Genomic DNA, 22,930 nt, shown 5'->3' on the forward strand with positions numbered 1-22,930 from the left:
TTTTGAACTTTATGATATTTTTACCCTTGGGTAACCTATCTTTGGGATTAAGTCTTACTGTTTGACAAACCCTTGTAAGTTGGTCTTATTGTCTTTGGCATCAGAGTTCCTGCAGTCTAACCACTGATGGATTTATGATTATCCACCCTTTCTCTCACATCTCTGGAATGGGTTTTTCTTAAGATTCAGGTTTATGGGAGCCTTTACTTGGGTTGTGGTGGTTGTTTTACTCATCATAGCAACTGGCAAAATGTCTGGGAAAATGTCAACTGGCAAAAAGAGAATTTGCATCATGATTGGTTAAAACCTGAGATAGATAAAATTTGGGATAAAGAAATGGTGTATTAGTGTTCAACAGAGATATTGACTTTTAGTATTCCTCGAATAATGAGTGGATTGGAAACAAGTGTGTATACTTCCCTAAATATTTTTTTTCTTTTTTAAACACCAAGAATGCATCCTATTTTAAAGAAACCTGATTATATTAAAATACATTTATATGAATATTTTTAAAAATTAATATAATAACATGAGGCAATTTTTTTTTAAAGATTTTATTTATTTATTTGTCATACAGAGAGAGAGAGCGAGAGCGAGCACAGGCAGAGTCAGAGGGAGAAGCAGGCTCCCTGCGGAGCAAGGAGCCGGATGTGGGACTCAATCCCAGGGCACTGGGATCATGACCCGAGCCGAAGGCAGCTGCCCAACCAACTGAGCCACCCAGGCGTCCCACATGAGGCAATTTTTAATGATCACATTAAATAACAAGATCTAGTGGTGGGCTTTATAAGGTCATAATTTCAATGTCATGATCGGCATAAACAATATTTTAAGATACCTACTATAAGTTTCATAATGTGATATGAAAATATCTGTGATTCTATTTTTGAGAGACTGACATATATTGCTAACACTGCCATGCTCTGCTATCTACATTTATAATCTAAGAAAATGCTAAATCTCGGTTAGAAATTAGTGAACAAAGACGTATTTTCCCCATCAATATTTTCAGATTCCCGAAGTTATACTCCTTGCAATTCTGGGGGTCCTAATTCAAGAATTCCCTGATTAAGGCACATCTGCTTCTCAAACTTCAGCTTAGCAACTGGGTCCCTATGTAGCCATCACTGTTGTAAGAATTCCCAAGCCACTGTCAGTTACCTGTCTTGAATTCATTCAGCCTTTTGGCTTTTAAACAGCCAGTTTCTTATGGGCTTGAAGACCTTCAGTGTAAGACTGAAAAGATTCTTAGCAGCTCTGGGAAGGGCATCAGTGAAGGAATTGGGTCTGTGGCTCTCTTAGTGTCTCTTTCTGAGCAGAGCTGTCTTCCAGTGCCTGGACCCACTGGTTGAGCATTTTCTGCTGCTTTCCTCTAAACGAAAAGAACTCAGAAGCAATCTTTAGGGTCAGGGACTTGGTTAAATCACTTTGTCTCTCTGGGAACATGCCTCCTCATCTGCAAACTTCTAGTGCCAGAGTAAAGCTGTGATATCCTAACTCTGGAAAGGAGCTCTGCATTGTGCTCTAGGAGAGGGAAGAAGGTAGATTGGCAGGGATCTGAGCTCCCATCCTGGCTTCAATCATTTACTCAGTTACATACTGGAATTCTATTTGAATAAAGAATTCTAAATATAGAGACTGTCTTTTTTCCATTGTATATCCTTCCTGCTTTGTTGAAGATGAGTCGACCATAGAGTTGAGGGTCTATTTCTGGGTTCTCTATTGTGTTCCATTGATCTGTGTGTCTGTTTGGGTGCCAATACCATACTGTCTTGATGATGACAGCTTTGTAATATAGCTTGAAGTCAGGTATTGTGATGCCACCAGCTTTGGTTTTCTTTTTCAACGTTTCCCTGGCTATCCTGAGTCTTTTCTGATCTATAGAAATTTAAGGATTGTTTGTTCCAGCTCTGCAAACAATGTCAATTGTATTTTTATAGGGATTGCATTGAATATATTGATTGCTCTGGGCAACATAAACATTTTATTTTTTATTTTTTTTTAAAGATTTTATTTATTATTTATTTGACACAGAGAGATCACAAGTAGGCAGAGAGGCAGGCAGAGAGAGAGAGGAGGAAGCAGGCTCCCTGCTGAGCAGAGAGCCCGATGCGGGACTCGATCCCAGGACCCCGAGATCATGACCTGAGCCGAAGGCAGCGGCTTAACCCACTGAGCCACCCAGGCGCCCGACATAAACATTTTAATAACGTTTGCTTTTTCCATTCCATGAGCATGGGATGTTTTTCTATCTCTTTAAGTATTCCTCAATTTCTTTCATAAGTATTCTTTCTTTTTTTTTTTTTAAGATTTTATTTATTTATTTGTCAGAGAGAGAGAAAGAGAGCACAAGCAAGCAGAGGCAGAGAGACAAGCAGGCTCCCTGCTGAGCAAGGAGCCCCACACAGGACTCGATCCCAGGATCCTGGGATCAGGACCTGAGCTGAAGGCAGCAACTTAACCGACTGAACCCCCCAGGTGTCCCTCTCATAAGTGTTCTGTAGTTTCTAGAGTGCAGGTCCTTATCTCTTTGGTTAGTCTTATTCTTAGGTATCTTATGGTTTTTGATGCAATTGTAAATGGGATCAATTTCTTAATTTTTCTTTCTTCAGTCACATTGTTAGTGTACAGAAATGCAACTGATTTCTGTGCATTGATTTTGTATCCTATCACATTGTGAATTGCTGTATGAGTTCTGGCAATTTTGGGGTGGAGTCTTTCAGGTTTTCCACATAAAGAATCATGTTATCTCTGAAGAGTGAGAGTTTGACTTTTTCTTTGGCAATGCGATTGGACCATTCTCTTACACCATACACAAAGATGAAATCAAAATGGATGAAAGACCCAAATGTGAGACGGGAATCCAACAAAATGTTAGAGAAGAACACAGGCAGTAACATCCTTTACCTCGGCCACAGCAACTTCTTGCAAAACATGTCTCTAAAGACAAGGGAAACAAAAGCAAAAATGAACTATTGGATTGCATCAAGATAAAAATCTTCTACACTGCAAGGGAAATAGTCAACAAAACTAAAGGCAACTGGAATAGAAGAAGATATTTGCAAATAACATAACAGATAAAGGGCTGGTATCCAAGATCTGTAAAGAACTTATCAAATACCACACCCCCAAAACAAATAATCCAGTCAAGAAATGGGTAGAAAACATGAACAGACACGTCTCCAAAGAAGACATGCAGATGGCCAGCAGACACATGAAAAAATGGTCCACATCACTTGTCATTGGGGAAATACAAATAAAAACCACAATGAGATACCACCTTACACACCAGTTAGAATGGCTAAAATTAAGACAGGGAAAAACAGGTTTTGGTGAGGATGTGGAGAAAGGAAAACCCTCTTACACTCTTCATGGGAATGCAAGATGATATAGCCACTCTGGAAAACAGTAAGGAGGTTCCTCAGGAAGTTAAAAATAGAGCTACCCTATGACCCAGCAATTGCACTACTGGGTATTTACCTCAAAGATACAGATGTAATGAAAAGGAGGGGCTCCTGCACCCCAGTGTTCATAGCAGCAATGTCCACAATTGCCAAACTGAGATGTCCTTCAACAGATGAATGGATAAAGAAGATGTGATTCATATATACAAGGATGTATTACTCAGCCATCAGAAAGGATGAATACCTACCATTTACACTGATACGGATGGAATTGGAGGGTATTATGCTAAATGAAAGAAGGACATCAGAGAAACACAATTACATCATACGATTTCACTCACAGAGAATCATAGGGGAGGGGAGGAAAAAATGAATGTGGAGAAATTAGAGAGGAGGCAAACCATGAGAGACTCTTAACTCTGGGAAACAAATTGAGGGCTGTGGAAAGGGAGGGGAGTAGGGGCATGGGGTAACTGGATGGGCATTAAGAAGGGCACATGATGTGATGAGCACTGGGTGATATACGCAACTAAAAAAATCATTGAACATTACATCAAAAACTAATGATGTACTATATATTGGTTAATTAAATTTAAATTTTAAAAAAGAAAGAATTTAAAGTATATGCGCTGTATATGTATACATATATGCTTAATATATAAAAGTCTATATAACATGCTTAAATTTTTTATTTATGTGGACTATTATCTATCATATACATTTCATATAACATATTTGTGTAAAACATTTGAAAATTAGTACACCAAATCAGCAATTCCACAAATACTTTTGTTCCAGCACCTTTTTATACTCTTAAAAATTACTGAGGATTCCAGAGCTTTTGTTCATGAGGTTATATCTATTGATATTTATCAAATTAAAAATTAATATTTATCATATTAAACCTAAAATTAATGTTACACTGTATGTTAACAACTGGTATTTAAATAAAAACTTGGGAAAAAAAATAAGAATGTCTACACATGGAGCCATATACACTTGAGGCTACCTTGAAGCAGACCTTGTAACATGGACCTACATTTGTAACTCCTGGCCAACTATTTGGGGAAATTTTAGAGTCTTTTTGAGATATTCTCTCTCCCTAAAACCACATAATTTCCGTTTATCTCTTTGCAGGTATGCTTAAATTAAAAAAAAGAAATCTGAAACCCTCTCACTTAAAGAGGAAGAAAATTCATTCCATTTCTTATTAAAAGCATATTTTTAATGATCTAATATTATCTCATCTATTAATAACATTAATATTATAGGTACCTACAAAGACAAGGTTGTGTTGGCCTTGACAGGTATGGTCCAAGTGTCAGTACCTTTTCCTTCTTGTCATTATAGCAATTTCATTGAGATTTTTGCATCTTGCATTGGAGGGTGGTGCTTTGAAAGTTAAGGGTCATGCATATTGTTGGTTTCTGTCTTAATGATTCAACTCTCTGCTTGCTTTGATTACTTTGTAAGTTTTGCCGAGAGCTAACTTCACCATGCCTTCTTACTAATAAACAATTGGAAGATACTGGGTTGCATGCTTGTTTCTTCTCTTTAAAATGCCTCTTTTTCATTGGTCAGCATAATCATGGGACCCAATATCTTCCAGTTGCTAGTTAGTAAGAAGGGATGGCAAAGTTAGCTAATTTCTGCACTTCTGGAAACAGATTATAGCTGGGGTTGTCAATACTGAAATGTGAATGATGTCATAAGTGAGCATGGAATGCGGGGAGCTAAGAGTAAAGTACCACACAAAGAATAGAATGATCTTATGTAGGAGCAAATCTCCTTTCTTGATCTTTTGCCAAGATATTGTCCCAATTTGAAATGCCAAGTACACTTTCCCTCTAACAAAGGCTCTCTTTTACTGGAGCAAAAGATAGGTGTTTATGTCATTCCCGAAATTCCCAGAGTTTTTCTGTGTATGTGTGTGTATGCTTTCCATGCACTGAGGATTTGAAGCAAACATGGACTACTATGGCTCCTATATTACTATGGATCTTAGATGCCATTGAAAGATGGCATGCCCTCATATATTGTTATATATAGGGTAAATAACCATATATTCTCATATATTGATAGTGGAAATGTAAAATGTTGTCTGTCACCATTTTGGAAAATGCAATTCTTCATAAAGTTAAAGATAGTGTTCCCATATGACCCAGAAATTTTACTCTGAGGTGTGTCCCTGAAAGAATTGAAAATACATATCCACACAAAAACTTGCACATGATGTTTATAGCAGCAGTGCTCCTGAAAGAAAAAAAAAAAAAAAGAGAAACAACCTAAATGTACATCAACTGTAATATATTGATGTCATGGATATCATCGAGCTGTAAAAAGGAATGAAGCATTGATACCTGTGTAAAATATGGTTGAATTTTGAAAACATTATGTCAAGTGGAAGAGGCCAGACACAAATGGCTGTATATCATATGATTCTATTTATATGAAATGTTCAGAATAGGTAAATTCATAAAGATAGTAGATTAGTGATTGCAGGGATTGAGGAGAGGGGGATGGGGAGTGACCTTGAATGAGTGATGGATTTCTTTTGGAATGATGAAAATGTTCTGCAATTAAATAGCGGTGATTTTTGCAAAACTCTGTAAATATACTGAAAACCACTGAACTGTATATTTTGCAAGGGTGAATGTCATGGCATATGAGTTATGTTTCAGTACAAAAGTAACACACTTTAGCTAGCTTAAGAACAAAAAAGAATCTTGAAAGATTTTCGTGACTCACTGAAACTCCAGGAGGACTAGATTGTCAGGTTTATAGCCTATGTGGCTAGGTACAGCAGCCTGTTTACCTTGTAGGAGATTCCACTGCCATGGTCCTTAGCATTTGTCTGGCAGCTTATCCCCCCTATACCAAGCGTAGGATGCCACTAGGTTCCCCAGTCCCTGCTGCCTCTGAAACAATGTCTCTTCACCATTCTGGATTCATAGGCACATCTCATTGGCCGAGCACAGACAACCTGCCTCTACCCTGGCTGAAAGGAAAATTGTGAAAGAGAATTTCTAGCCTCTTACTTGGGATCAGCGGGACAGAACCCCAAGGTGGAAAGTTCCTTAAATATTAGAAGTTTTTTAAAGGTGCCGAACAGTCAAAGAGCATGACACATTTCCAGTAGTGGTATCTTCTCACTTTAAGATTATATAGCATCTACTTTGATGGTGTTTATTTTATTGAGAACATTTGATGGGAATGCTTATTTAAATTAATATCTGAGTTACTCAAAAGAACTTTGGTGGTTTTATTAAAAAAAAAGAAGAAAGTAGAAAATAAAAATAAAAATAAAGCAGGAAGAGGTACAGGTGCTGTTTAACTCCTCCACTGCCAAAATGAAGAGAAAACCACTGGCAATGTTACCTGTCTAACTCTGTAGCTCACTACATGGCAAAAAGCTCAAGCATGTGACCAATTTGACAAAAGGATTACCAGTACTCATTAACTAACCATGAACCATTTAACCTCATAGAAAAGTGTTTCACAAGAATATTTTTAAAATAAAGACACAATGAGAAATCACCTTACACCAGTTAGAATGTGGATGTGGAGAAGGAGAAACCCTCCTACACTGTTGGTAGGAATGCAAGCTGGTACAACCACTCTGGAAAACAGTATGGAGGTTCCTCAAGAAGTTAAAAGTAGAGCTACTTTACAACCCAGGAATTGTACAGCTAGGTATTTATCCAAAGGATACAAACAGAGTGATCCCAAGGGACACCTGCCCCTCAGTGTTCATAGCAGTAATGTCTATAATAGCCAAAATGTGGAAGGAGAGGATATGTCCTTCAACAGATGAATGGATTTACTCAGCCATCAGAAAGGGTGAATATCTACCATTTACATTGACATGGATGGAACTAGAGGGTATTGTGCTGAGAGAAATAAGTCAGTCAAGAGACAGTTATCATATGGTTTCACTCATGTGGAATATAAGGAATAGTGCAGAGAATCATAGGGGAAGGGACGGAAAACTGAATGGGAAGAAATCAGAGAGGGAGACAAACCATGAGAGACTCTTGACTCTGGGAAACAAACTGAAGGTTGTGGGAAAGGAAGGTGGGTGGGGGGGATGGGCTAACTGGGTGATGGGCATTAAGGAGGACATGTGATGTGATGAGCACTGGGTGTTCTATGCAATTAATGAATCATTGAGCGCTACATCAAAAACTAATGATGTACTATATGTTGGCTAATTGAATTTAAAAAAAGAAAAAAAAAGACTTTGGGAGACAAAATGAGAAAAGGAACACTATGGGTAAACCAAGCAAGAGCTATTCGTTTTTTCATTTATTTATTCAACAAATAGCTACATATTTATGTGGGGCAGAGTGCTAAGCACAGGATCTGCAGGTATGACTGAAGATGGCCAGCTCCCTGAGCTCTTCAGGCTATGTGGAGAGACAAGCAAGTATAATGCAGTGTGACAAGCAAAGTAATTGGATATGAACAGGAACACAGAAAAAGCATAACTATAAGAACAAAAGCCCAACTTCCCCTTTTATTAACAAATGGAGCTTTCTCTAAGTCATAAGGAAAGCAAAGGCCCTTTATGGTTCGCTGGAAAATGCACTCCTCTCCTCCAATCGCCGTCAAACTTACAGTGCAATAAATCAATCCTGGTAGAAGCTGTCTATACCACACCTCTGCTCAGTGTTCCTCAAGAACCAGTGAGGGATAGACACAGCAAATAAAGCGATACTGCTATGAGGTGAGTACTTTTCTCCATGTATGTGGTGCTTTGAATAAGTAGTGTTCTGTTCTTTTAAATGTCCCTGTCTGCTCTGCTAAATGATCTGGACAACACAACACTTTTTGTTCTGGGTATTTTCATTCTTTTCCAGAGACTATGAGGAGTGGGGATGAGATAGTGCATGGAGTACAGGCTGACTGGACAGGAGATGGGCCAGGAGAGGTTTAACAGATGCGGAGGGTCAAATGCAAGGTGTTCCTCTCTCACTGAGACAAAAAAAAGGAAAGAACAGATAGGATACTTCTGGAAGCTAGCTGAAAGTGACATGGATTGGGAAGTTAGTGAATGCATCTATTTGAGCAGAGAGAGAAATGGTATATGATCATTAAGTTAATTAATAATAACCTGGTTTTAGTTGTTCAAAAATTGTGTTTGATAAAGGAGAGTGTAAGAGTGGGTTAGCATAAGAATGGCCATTGTGTAGGCTGGGAAACCATGTTACTGAGGGTCCCTAACCGGCCCACACTGCGTGACTTGAGATAAGAGAAAGGAGCTAAAACCTAAAAACTTAATCATATACCACCAGGGTGGTTAGGCGATGGCGCCACAGGGACCAGATGTTAATGAAAAACAAATAGTTAACTTGCAGAGATCACAATCCTGCAAGACAGGAGTCTCACTGGGTTTGCAAAGGTCCTGGTGATTTACAACAAAAAGGCTATCTTTTCAATGGCCCAATTTCCAGAGACAAATGACTCAGTTCCTTGAGGCCTGGTGTCGCCCTCCCCACCATAAAACTGAAGGAGGCTGAGGCAGAAGAAAATGTAAATAAAGTTAAATCTCTTCTAAACCTAAATCTCACTTAACCGCCAGGTGACACTGGGGTGGCAAAAAGTTAAACAAAGTTAAACTGTCAAAGTGGGGCACAAGATATATATGTAGCTATGAAAAAGTGCCTTGAAAATGTTATATAAACCCTTGGCTTTGAGGGCTCGGGGTCCTTGTCGAAACCCCCTGCACCGGGCAGATACTTGGACCCCAGCTAGCTGGAAATAAACCTCGCTGTGTGACTTGCATTATCGAGAGTATTCTCTGCCTAACTGAGGGGTGGTCGACTCTGTCCCCTAACAGAGAGTAGCTCTGAGGAGGGAGGGCTTCTAAGTAGGAGAGACTTACTACCTTTACAGAATGTTCTCTGCCAGGATGGCAATAGTTCCTGTGGCAGGAAAATGCCTGAGGCTGTCCCCAGAGTCTTCTGAACTTCTTGAGCCTCGGGTATTGAGCCTGCTCCCTGGAAGTTTTCAGGAGCTTTGGAAGAAGTAGTTGCTTTGGGTTTGTAGAGGTGGGGAAGGAAAGTCTCCTCGTGGAAAGACACAATGCCTGGAGAAGGAAAGATGAGTGACAATCTGCTTGCTGTGGTAGTGAGTCATAGGCTGTATGCATAAGTAACGAAGTCAGGTACAGCAAGCATATGAGGTTGGTCCCTCAGATTTCTTTCACTGCCTGAAATTCTACCATTGGAGATCCAGCCTCTAGATCTGTAAGCTCTGAAGCCTAGGAGACATTGTAGAGAGAGTGCAAATACTCGGACTAGTTTAAGAAGCAGAGCCTCAGTGTTTGCCTCAGTTGTACGACTAACCACGGTTAGGCAAAATACGCTAACATGGACATAAGATTGAAATCATAATGCCTGCCTGGTCAGCTTTGGTGTAGGGGTATCATAGGAATATAATATTATATGTTACATACATCTTATAGGGATTAGAGTAAAACTTTGAATAATTTAGAGGAGAGACACCTGATAGATTTAGGTTAACAGGAAAAAACAGTTAATATACTCTACCTTCAGTTCCAAACCCCAATCCTAACTCCACCCTCCCTTGGCAAATTATATGTAGACCCTTGCTTCTTACCCCCATTTCAAAATTAAGGTGCCTATTACACATTAACCAAAAGTTTGCCGCAATTAAAAAGCGAAACTATGTGCATTGGAAATACTTATAGAAATGGTCATGGCAATGGGCCAGGGCTGACAAGAGCACAAGTACAGGGAAATGCAAAGTTAAAGGAATATCGAAGTAGGAAAAAGAAAAACGAAAATTCTTTTTTCACATGGATTTATAGATCATTACTACACAGTTGTTGGTTTGGTATGGCTGGAACATAGGGGAGAGAAGAGGCGGGCCATGCAGGCATAGATGTCACGAAGACCTTTGACTACAAAGCTAAAGAGTATATTTTATTTGGAGAACCACTGAGGACCTGTATATAAGAAGACCAAATAACCCTGTTTTTTGCAGCAAAAAGACTAATCCGTCCTCCGATTAGAAGCAAGAAGCCAGTGAGGAAGCTGTGGTCACAGTCCAGGCCAAAAATAATGGCCTGACCAAAGCATTTCCAGTAGGAATGGAGAGGAAGAAACAGATCTGAAAGATACTGAGGAAGAAGTCTGACTGAACTAGTGACTGGCTGTGAGAATTGCAAAAAAGAGAGAAGTCAAAAAAGTTACACGGAATTTTTTAACAAAATTGTGATTCTGTTCCTCAAGATATTAATTATTGAGGAGAGGCCAATTGGACAGAATTGGTGGAAGTTAGGGCTGGGGTGTGGGGAGCAGAGAACACATGTTCAAATGTGTTGAATTTGGTTAAGTGTGTTGGACATCCTGGTGAGATATCTAATAGGCAGTTGCACATATAAATCTGAATCTCTGGGCTAGAAATACAGATTGCACTGCCCTCAGGTGTTATATGAAATAATATGAGTGGTGGAGCTTGCTAAATGAGAGAGGGTGGTGGACCTATGTTGAAAATACAGGGAATATCAATATCTTAATGAAACAGAGAACTAAAAGAAAATTGAAGAGGAGCCAGAAAGGTAGGTGAAAACCAAGATTAAATGACAAGGAATCCAAACAGGGAGAAATTTTAAGAAGAAGGAGTGGTTGATAGTGGGGTAATTAAGAGAGTGCCCATTGTATTCAGCAGCTGAATCACTGGTGACCTTTAGGGGAATTTCAGTGGAATGCAAGAAACAGAAGCCGTGCCAGTAATATACAAGGAAGGTAAGGCAGACAGTGTACCATTATCTTTTTGGAAAGTTAGCTATAAGAGGAAAAAAAAGTTATATTGGTACCTAGAGAAAGACACAGAGTAATAACCAGAATTTAGGGTGACTTGGGGTATACTTCTGAGGGGAAAGAATACATTCAGAGGCAGAGGTTGATAATGCAAGGAAGAGGAAGGATAATTGGCGGAACAAGATTTTTGAGGAATTCCAAGTGTATGAGATCTGTAGAATAGATACAAGGGTTATCCTTAGCAAGAGGAGAGAAAACTCTTCTATTGAGAAGAGGGGAAAAATAAGTTTACTTAAATACAGGTAATTTTTATAGAAAAGCTTGGGTTGAGAAGCAGGGAGATGAAATAGTTTCTTCAAAATAGTTGTTTTGTTTGTAACGTTGGAGATGATACTGGTTGAGAGTAACAGTGTAGGTAACAACAGTTGGGGCTTGAAAACAAGGATCAATGTTTGACGTTTCTTCTGTGAAAAATGAGAGAAGATGGCAAGACTGTCCCTAGGCTTGAAGGCCCAGTATATTTGTCAGATTATGAACCCTGTGGCATCCCCATTGGGCTGATTGCATAAACCCGGAGGGCAGAAGTTTGGATCAATGGTTTCATTGTATAGATTCAGTTAGCAGGTAAGGGAGCAAGGACTATTGAGGACAATGTCAGAGAACGGTAATAGCCAGGAGGCTAGGAGGGACTAAGAGATTAAGAGGAAGTGGAACAGAAAAGAAGCCTCAATGAGATCAAAGAATAAACAGTGCAATAACAGGATAAAAGGGGATGGGTTTCTGCCCAGTAAATAGGAAGGCTAAGAGTGAGTTCAGAAATGGAACAATGCTCGAGAGTGATGCATTCCAGGGCGTAGTCAATGTACAGCCGTGGTGGGAGGAGTGCTGAAGATGGTGGAGAGTCAGTCCAGGAATGACATGGTGAGGGCCGTCATGGGGTTGTGAGACATATGTATAATGTGAGATTTGTTATAATTAGAGCAGAAACTTGGGAGTACCTCCAGAATCTTACGTCTGGAGATGAAGAAATGCACACCCAGACAGTTAAAATGCCCACCTGTTGGTATGCAAGTCAGGGCAAGAACCAAAACATTCTTTGGTTCCCAGTTCACTACATACTCCAATGCACCAACTATTTTAAAACTTGGGTCTATGTATGCATGATTGGCAAGGCTATGGTGAGCCACCAAATTTATATGGGTTTGTGTGCTGTGACCATGCAAGCAAGCATTGTGTTGGAGATCAGGATTAGGTTCAGTCTTAACAGAGTTATAACAGAATTAATCACTTCTAAATAATTAAACATCTTGCCATAATGGCATGGGAATTGGAATAAGAAGACCAGGATTCTGGTTTTGTTACATTTTCCTTCCCTGAGTGTACCCTCCACTCTACCGCCCAGGGTGGGTGTGAGGATCAAAGTGGTGTCTAAAAGGGCTTTGTGAAGCACCTCAACCCCTCATCTCTATCCTGTATTCCGTTCTTTATGTCTGACATATTCTTGCCTTAGACAATACTCAATTCCTCTGCAGACAAAAAGGCAAGGGTTCTAGAGGTGATGGATGCACAGACTAGAGTTAACTTTAAATACTGTGATGAGTGGAAACAAATATTCTCTGGTTTATGTGAGGAGGAATGCTTGTAATTAAGTCATCTTGCAAATGAGTTCACATTCTAATCATGATGCCTCTCCTTTTGGATTGATGGAACTTTGTGGTTTGCTTAAATCCCATTATCTGTGTCCATCTAGATGGCAAGGAAACTCACTGTATTGGAAGTCCTTCTGATCATCTTCTTCCTAACTGTGCTGGCCTTAGATATCTTCTTGATGTTTTTTGTGTTTGAGAAAACTGAAGGTAAGGAAGATGCTTGTGGCTTTGGGGTTGGAAGGATTATATTCCTTCACTCTTCAGCATGGCACCATGTTGTATCACTCAAAATCCACATCCACAACCAATTGTCAGTCAATCTTCAAAAGACAAGTTTTCTTTTTTCTACAACAAAACCTTGAATGCCAATGACATTCAGGATCTCCCAAGTCCCATTTGATGAAATTTTAACAAGATGCAAAATTAGGCTTGTCAGATATCTGTCCCTCAATCCAGTCATAAAGTAGTAGAGCCTTCAAGTAGAAAGAACAGTTGAGGTAACAGTGCCCAATCCCACTACATTATGGAAAAGGAAATCAGGTTGCAGCAAGTTGATTAACTTGGCTTAAATATATCAATTATAATCAGCCTCCAGCCCATATTCTGATTGAAATAGCTATGATTTCTTCGTCAATAACTTTGAAACTGTTCTCTTTCACACAGGAGCATCAAGAGAATGCTTTCTCCTCCATGCACATGATATTCTAAATAATAAAATAATAGTGTGTAATATAAAAATCTATCCCTAATTAAAACAGTATTTGTGGTTTATTTTGCTTGCTAAAGCTCACATTTACATGTAGATTAAGTGTATATTGAGAAGAAATTGTGCTGATAGCAGAACCCTACCTACTCAATCTCTCTTCACTATTATCCACAGTAAACATTAGGGTGCTTTCTAGGAACAATTATGTCTTTGAAAGAGGATTTGAAAAACATTGATAAAAGCTATTTTTAGACCATTACTATTTTTACCCTATTAAATTTTGTTTGGGTAACAAGTCCCATGACATTACTATCTAATGTACATGAATAAGTAGTTTCTTTTAGTTAACATAAAACTAGATCTTCATGCCTCCATTTACCTGAAACCACAGTCTAATTCATGCAGAATAGTCAACTCTCGCCTGTTCTATATATTGGGCTTTTTTCAAGATGTTTTTTGAAGATATGCTTCCATGAGTTAAAAAGGAGGCTTCTTTCTTAATTTCTTTTATTTTGGTAAGAACACTTAACATGAAGTCTACCCTCTTAATAGATTCTCAAGTGTACATCAGGCACAATTACTCAGAGGCACGATGTTGTACATCAGATCTGTAGAACTTATTCATCTTGCATAACTAAAACTTTATACATGCTGGTTAGCAACACTCCATCTTCCCCTACCCCTTGCCCTGGCAACTATCATTCTGGTATTTGCATCTGTGAATTTGACTACTTTAAATACCTAACATAAATGGAATCGTGCAGCATCTGTCCTATAACCAGCTTATTCCGCTTAGCATAATGTCCTCCAGGTTCACCCGTGTTGTTGGAAATGACCGGGTTTCCTTCCTTATTTTACAGCTGAATAATACTCTGTTATATAAACACACACCACATTTTTTTTATCCATCCATTGGTTGATGGATGCCTGGTTCATTTTCACATCTTCGTTCATGAGAGTACTAGTATCTCTTTGAGGTTTTGCTTTCAATTCTTTGAATTCTTTGAATAAATATCCAGCAGTGAGATTGTTGGATCATATGACGGTTCTATTTTTAGTTTTTTGAGGAACCTCTATACTGTTTTCCATAGTGGCTGCACCAATTTGCATCATTCCCACCACGGGCATACAAAGGTTCCAATTGTTCCGCATTCTCACCAAAACTTACTTTTTTTTTCTTTCTTTCTTTCTTTTTTTTTTTTTTTTAACATATTAGCCATCCTGAGATATGAGATGATATCTAGTTGTGGTTTTGATTTAAGTTTCCCTGATGATTACTGACATTGAGCATCTTTTCTGTTAGCCATTTGTGTGTCTCTAGAGAAATGCTTATGGAAGTCTTTTGCCCATTTTTTAATCAGATCCTTTTTATTTGTTTTTACTATTGTGTTGTATGCATTCCTTATGTATTTTAGAATTTTGCCCATTTTCAGATAGATGGTTTGCAAATATTTTCTCCCATCCTTTATGTTACCTTTTCATTCTGTTGATGGTTTCCTTTGTTGTATAGATTTTATTTATTTATTTGACAGACGAGAGAAAGAGAAAGCACAAGCAGGGGGAGTAGCAGGCAGAGGGAGAAGTAGCTCCCTACAGAGCAAGGAGACCTATGTGGGAATCAATCCAAGGACCCCAGGATCCTGACCTGAGCTGAAGGCAGACACTTAACTGTCTGAGCCACACAGGTGTCCTAAGGAGTTTCACAGTTTCAAGAGTCTTACATTTAGATCTTTAACCCAATTTTAAAATAAATTTTTATTTAAGTATATATACAAACAAGTATAGAGCCATAAATATAGGAGAGTTGTTTTGAGTCTTTTTTGAATGGAAACAAAGGTATTAAAGGGTACCTATTATGCCCGCAGTAACTGTTGACTCAAGCTTCAAATGGAATTCTGGGTGTTGACTGGCTCATGGAGCCTGTTAAACTAGATCCTACTTCTGAAGCTACATTGCAGGGTGGCAGAGGTGGGGATGGAGCTTACAAAGGTGACAAAAGCTAAAGTAAGGGGCGCCTGGGTGGCTCAGTGGGTTAAGCCGCTGCCTTCAGCTCAGGTCATGATCTCAGGGTCCTGGGATCAAGTCCCGCATGGGGCTCTCTGCTCAGCAGGGAGCCTGCTTCCCTTCCTCTCTCTCTGCCTGCCTCTCTGCTTACTTGTGATCTCTCTCTGTCAAATGAATAAATAAAATCTTAAAAAAAAAAAAACTAAAGTAAACATAGCAATGTTGAGTGAAGGTCTTTGTTCAAATTGGAACAATAATATCTTTCCAGTTTACCTTACAGATGGCTGAAAATGAGTGGGGAAAATAGCAAAAAAATAAATGTATGAGACAACAGGATATACACATGTAAAAAAATAATGCTGGATCCCCCCCTGATATCACACATGATAGTTAGCTCAAAATGGATCAAAACTTGAATTGTAAGAGCCAAATTTATAAAATTCTAAGAAGAAAACATAGTTATAGATATTTTCACCTTGGGCTAGGCAACAGTGTCTTAGATATAACACCCAAAGCGTAATAACCAAAGAAAAGATAGGCAAATTTTACTTAAAAAATTTTGTGCTTTAAAGGACACTGTCAAGGAAGTGAAAAGACAGCCTACTGGATGGGAAAACATATTTGCAAGGAATATATCTGATTCTTGTATCCAGAATATATAAAGAAATCTTCCAATTCAAAACAAAATAGAAAAATAATCTAGTTTTTTAAAGTGAGCTGAGGATTTGAACAGACATTTCTTCGTAGAAGATCTATAAATGGTCAATATGTCATGAAAAGATGTTCAGTGTCAGTTTTGGGGAAATGCAAGTCAAAATCAAACATTCTTCACACCCACTAAAATGTCTATCATGAAGAAGACAGACAATGACCATTGTTGAAAATGTGGAGCAATTGGAACTCTCACGTACTGCTAGTGGGGATGTAAAATGGGGCAAGTCCCTTTGGGAACAAGTCTGGCAGTTCCTCAAAAACTTAAAGATAGAGTTAACCACATTACTTAGCAATTCTATTTCCAGATCTATAATCAAGAGAATTCCAAACATCTGTTCATGCAAAAACCTGTATAGGAATGTTCATTGTAGAATTCTGTGCAATAGTCAAGAAGTGGAAACAACACAAATGTACATAAACTTTGGAACGGATTTTTGTAAAGGGTTAGATATCCATACTGTGGGTATGATTCATCCATAAAAAGAAATGAAGTACTTATTACATGCTGCGCCATGGGTGAGCCTTGAGAATAGTTACGCCAAGTGAGAGAAGCCAGACACCAAAGACCACATACTTTACAATTTCATTTATATGAAGTACTCAGACTAGGCAAATCCACAGGGACAGAAAGCAGATTAGGGTTTGAAGAGACTGGGAGAAGAAGCGGGTAAGGAGTGACCACTCATGGGTACCTGCTTTCTTTTTGGGCTAATGACAATGTCCTGGAATTAGATAATGGTGCTTGGTTGCACAACTTTGTGAAATACTGAAAACCATTCAACTATACACTTTAAGAAGGCGAAAATTTTATGGCATGTGAATGATATCTCAGTAAAAACCAACTGAACAAAAGGCAAATGTGTTCAGCACTTGTATGCACATGTAGATACCGGCCACTAGTAAGCATTGACTGGAGAATTGGCTGAAAGTCTATAACTTTCCCTGCACCCTTCCTGGTATTGTGATTGCACTATAAATGTTCAACTTTTTCCTTTAATTCCTATGCAGAGGCTGCATTTGTTCCAGAATGCCCAGAGATCCCTGAGTCAGAGAGGATAGACTGTGCTCCAGGACAGGTGGTGTCCGAGGTCAGAAAAGTGGGCTCCCTGCTATTGGTCTTCTGGGTTTTATTTAAAAGAAATGAATATATGAAATATATGAAGCAGGACAGAGGTGGTGGTGGAGGGGATGGAGGGCCCCTGATTTGTTTGGAGTCATTTCTTCCTTGCCTTATTAAAATAAACAGCAACACTGTGGAAGCAGGGGAAGCAGGAGAGGGTAAATGGAAAGCGAGGAGGAGGAACTAAGTGAATGTTGGCTCATGGGGTCTAGTGTCTGAAGAAGGGGGGGAAGTCCCAGCATTACTAAATGTGTTCTAAGTGTGATTCCAAGGCTAGCCACGAGAAGGTGAAATGTCTGGGGGCTAGACCATGTATTCCTTGCGAACAGAGGCCATCAAGCACATTTGGATGACAGAGTCAGTCACTTGTAGAACTCCTGTGATTTGTAACAACAAGAGCCTTCTAAAATGGGGTTAAACAGATCACTAAATTTTATTCCTGGCACCAATCTTACCCTCTATGTTAACTAACTAGAATTTAAATGAAAACTTGAAAAAACAAACAAACAAACAAACAAAAACCCAAACACAAAAAAACACAATGTTTTCTAACTGGTGCTTTTTAAATTACTGATTATTCTATATTTATTTATTTTATATTTATATATTTATATTATATTACATCATAACATATTAATTATATAATTGGCCAGCTGAAATTTCCTATCATTTCTAAATTGTTTCTGTAGTTCTTCTTGAGTTATTAAGTATACAGTTATATTCTAGGCAAATAATAATACATAAGAATGTGTGGTACCTAAACAATAAATCTTGGAACATTGCAAAAATTAAATTAAAAAAGCAGTGACAACTGGAAAAAAACAAAAAAGAATGGAATTTCCAGTTCATAGGATATATACATCTTTATCTTTCAGTGATATTGCAAAATAGTTTTTCAAAGTGTTTGCACCAATTTACACTCCCTGTAGCAGTATTTAAGAGCAATTATCTGCATCCTAACCTACTCTTGGTGTTTTCTCCTTTTTCTTTGTTTGTTTTAATGTAATTTTAACTTAAAAATTTTCATATGGAGGTATAGTTGACACTATGTTATTTTAGTTTCAGGTGTACAACTGGTGATTCAACATTTCCATACATTACACAATGCTCACCCCGATAAGTATAGTTACCATCTGTTACTGTATAACAATATCACAATATCATTGACTACATTCCCTATGCCATGTACATCCCTCATGACTAAAGAAGCTAAACAGCTTTTCACATTACTTCTTGGCTACATGAATAATCACATTTGTAAAGTGTCTTAATTTTTTAACCAGTTTTTTTCTGTTGGGCTGTTCATATTTTTCTTATTGCTTTGTGGTAATCATTTATATATTCTGGATACAAATCTTTTATCAGATATCTATCTATCTATCTATCTATCTATCTATCGATAGATAGTATCTTCTCTTTTTTTAAGTATCTTCTCTTATTCTGTGATTTGACTTTTAACCCAATGATGACTTTTGATGAAAAGTAGTTATTAATTTTAACAAAATCCACTTAAAGAGTTTTAATATTCATTTTGTATTCTATTTAAAAATATTGCCTACTTCAAAGTTAGAAAAATATATTCCTATATATCCCTGTAAAAACATTGCTTTATTTTTCAAATTTGGATTTTTAAGCATGCTAGAATTGATTTTTATGTATGGTATCAGGTAGAAGTCCAGGACATTTCTTTTCTTGACTCTTTAATAGATCCATCACCTCTTATTGAAATGACTATCTTTTCTCTTCTACATTGTAGTGGCACCTTTACTGTAAATTTTATGTCTCCGTGAGGACCTATTTCTGGAATATCTATTTTGTTTCATTGTTAGTCTACTCTTTTGCCAATACCACACTGCCTTAATTAGTATAGCTTTATAAAAGGTCATCATATGTGGTTGTGTAAGTCCTCCATATCATTCTTATTTTTCTTCAAGATTGCCTAAGCTATTCTTAATGCTTTAGATTCCTTCCTTCCTCTTTCTTTCTTAAGAGTTTACTTTTTTATTTGAGAGAGAGAGAGCATGAGCAGGGGAGTGGAACAGAGGGAGAAGGAGAAGCAGACTCCCTGCTGAGCAGGGAGCCCGATGTGGGGGCTAGATCCCAGGGCCCTGGGATCATGACCTGAGCGGAAGGGATACACTTAACAGACTGAGCCACCCAGGTGCCCTGATGCTTTTGATTTCTAAATACATTTTAGAATCACTCATTTTCTTCAAAAATGTATGCCAGAAATTTTATTCTCTTCACATAAAATGTACAGATAATTTTGTGACCGTTGCCATATTTACAGGAGTGAATATTCTAATCTATGATCATGCTATATTTCTTTATTTATTGAAACTTAATTTTGAAGGTTTTGGTGTAGAGATCTAAAGTTTTTTCCAAATTTTTTTCTGTTTGCTATTTGATTTTATTTAAATATTTTTGAATTTTAATTTCCTGTTTAAGTTGTTATTGGCATAGTGATTTAAAATAGGTTTTTTGAATATTGATCTTGGAACCAGAAATAATCTTAAATTTCCTTATTAATTATCCTAGTTTGTTTATAGGAGCTTTAGATTTTCTTAGACAATAATGATACCTGCAACTAATGACCATTTAAATTTTTCCCAATATGCAATTTTTTCTTTGTCTTCTAACATGAAGGGTAAATTTTTCTTCTAATTTTTAAATATTGTTTGAGATATTTTATCTAAAAGACAATATGCAAATATAGTAAGTTTCAGAGAATGGAACTTTCTGGAGATTGATTTTTACCAAACATAAGAAATAACGCTGCAGTAAAATATTAACTATGAAGGTGAAATTTTGGGATTTTTGAAAAAATTCACTACACATCATTCACAGATCTCTCAGAGGCACTACTGAAAAAAATCCTTATATCAACTGGACGTTTGGTTAGATAATTTCTAACCAATTCTCAAGTTCTACTAGTTAATAATTTGAGTGGAAAATAGCATAAAAGTCTATTTAAAAGATAACTGGAGAATAATCTTTGGAAAGGTGGTGTTAGGGGAAAAATAGAGATAGGGAGACTTGTCCTGAATCAACCACTATCGTCCAATCAGCCGTTTTTGAGGGTCTGTGTTCCTGTGTGGTGGCAGTGGAAATGGAAAAGAATAAGGAGATGTAGCAACATCAAAGGTCTGAACTTCTGTGTCTGCAACACTGGGGATGGCTTAAAATTAAAGCAGGGATGTTATGGCAGACTGCGCTAAAAAATACCATATTTACCAGAGTGTGTTATATTTCTTATCTTGCTGCTTTCTGTTGAGGTCTACAGACTGGAAGAATTTATGGCAGTGAAACTAAACTTTTGGACTTTACCAGCCTCAGTTTCAGAGGTCGCAGAGCCACTGGGTATCTGCTTCAGAATGAGGAATATCAGTTATCCAGAAACTGCAAACTCGTTCTCCACTGAGCCCCTCGAGCGTTTTTTGTTGTTCTTATCTGGAGAGGATGAGGCAGGAATATCAGCTGTATCTATGCAGAATTAATAAGTACATTTAAGACTATTTTATGGTTATAATGTGATTGCTTTGTTTATAATAGACATGATTGATTTAAGTTATATTCATTTTATCATCTTTCAAAGCAATTGCATCAGATGTTAGCATCTGAAATACTTGTCGGTGCTATACTTTTCCAAATGAGTAGCCTTGTGACATATTTTGTGTTTTTTATCACAGAATTTATGCTGGATAAATTCTTTTAATGAAAAAGATTGAAACATACTTATGTACAAAGTAAAGTGGGAAGGTCTTTCCTTATTCATAATGCTTTCTCTCTACCTCCAAATCCCCTCCCCAGAGTCAACTCAATACCTTGTTGTGTATCTTTCTCTTGATTTTTCTAGGTTTTTGCATATATGCATATATTATGCACATATATTAATATATTTTTGTTTTATTTTAACAAAAATTATACTATATATTATTTTGTAATTTTCTTTTTAAATTTAGGAACTTTGAATTTACCACATTATTTTATTTTAAAAATAGTTTGCTTCTGGGGCACCTGGGTGGCTCAGTTGGTTAAGCATTTAGCTCTTGACTTTGGCTCAGGTCGTGATCTCAGGGTCATGAGATGGAGCCCCATGTCAGCCATGCAGAGTACAGAGTCTGCTTGAGATTCTTCCCTCTCCCCCCCAATACACACACATGCATGTGCTCTCTCTCTCTCTCAAAATAAATAAATTGAAAAATTTTTAAAAGTTTGCTTCTGTTGAGATGATCTTAGGATTTTCTTTGGTCAATGTTGTAAATTATGTTAAAGTATTTCTAAATTTTGAACCATTTTAGTTTTATACTTGATAAACCTTACTTAGCTATTATGCATGAATTCTTTTAATACACTAATGAATACAAATTGTTAACCTTTTATTTAACGTTTATAAAAAGTCTATGTTTTTTAAGTGAAATTGGCTTATATATTTTTTCCTTGTCTAGTTGGTTGCCAGAATTATTAAAGTTTAATAAAATGAATCAAGAAATTTTCCATCTTTTTCTGTGTTCTGAAAAATATATATAATATGAGAATATTCTATTCCCCAAATCATCTCAGCAAAGTATCTTTTTTTTTTTTTTTTTTTTAGGTAAGCATCTTCGGTTACTTACAGTTTCTCATGGCAACTGGTCATTTCAGTTGATTATTTGATATTTTGCTATTTAAAGGTTCACATTATAGTTTCACATTCATTGACAAATATTTTTATAGTTTTCTTACAATCCTTAGTTATGTTAAAAATCCTATATACCTGGTGCACTTGACTGGCTCACTTGGTTGAGTCTCAGACTCTAGATTTTGACTCAGGTCATGATCTCAGGATCGTGAGATGGAGCCCTACATGCTCAGCATGGAGCCTAATTGAGATTTTCTCTCTCCCTCTCCTGCTGTCCCATTCATGCACTGCATTCTCCCTCTCTCAAAAAAAAAATTTCTATATATCTGTTTTCATTCACCATTTTGGTCTCTAATCTTGTTTGTCCCTCTTTTTGTCAATAGAGGATTTCTTAAGGTATTAATATTTCTTTGATCTTTTCAAAGAGTATTTCTTCGATTTATTGATCGGCCAAGCTAATATCAAAATACATCCTTGCACTGTAATAATTATCCGTGTAGAATTATAGCAGGAATTGACACATATGCCATACCTATAGAATAGTAAGTTCCAAAATGCATATTCACAGTCTCATATATGTGCACTGAAATTCAGCTTGTCAGGAAAATGGCATTTCAAGTTAGTAGTGGAAACAATGTATTTAATTAATGGTGGTGTCTGTCTCACGTATTAAGCTTGCCGGCTGCACTGTATCATGTGAACTTAGATGCATACCTGGAACAGAGGAGATGCTTCTTTCATGTTTTAAACTGATAACTTTCGACACTTGATTATTTTCTCTTTCATTAATTACTGCTTATACTCTTTAAGTAGTTTTTCTGGGTCTATTATGGTCTTTTCTGGGTCATGTAGTTTTTCTGGGGCTATTTTGGTCTTTTCTAAGTACTTGGGTGGTAGATTGAGTTGTTCATCACGTCTGACGTCA

General features: G+C 37.4%; 1 protein-coding gene across 2 annotated transcripts in view; it reads left to right on the forward strand.

The window, feature by feature from the left end:
* The first annotated feature begins 8,030 nt into the window (after window positions 1–8,030).
* LOC131829864 (probable maltase-glucoamylase 2) overlaps window positions 8,031–22,930 on the forward strand; it is a 93,339-nt gene continuing 78,439 nt past the window's right edge. For both annotated transcript variants that reach the window (XM_059172069.1, XM_059172070.1), the window contains exons 1-3: window positions 8,031–8,130; window positions 12,942–13,047; window positions 17,273–17,352. In XM_059172069.1, coding sequence (XP_059028052.1) covers window positions 12,942–13,047; window positions 17,273–17,352 — 186 coding nt within the window. In that variant the 5' untranslated portion in view covers window positions 8,031–8,130. The remainder of the gene's footprint in view (window positions 8,131–12,941; window positions 13,048–17,272; window positions 17,353–22,930) is intronic.

The sequence above is a fragment of the Mustela lutreola genome, chromosome 4 (genome assembly GCF_030435805.1).
Source record: "Mustela lutreola isolate mMusLut2 chromosome 4, mMusLut2.pri, whole genome shotgun sequence".
In the NCBI taxonomy this organism is placed as follows: Eukaryota; Metazoa; Chordata; class Mammalia; order Carnivora; family Mustelidae; genus Mustela; species Mustela lutreola.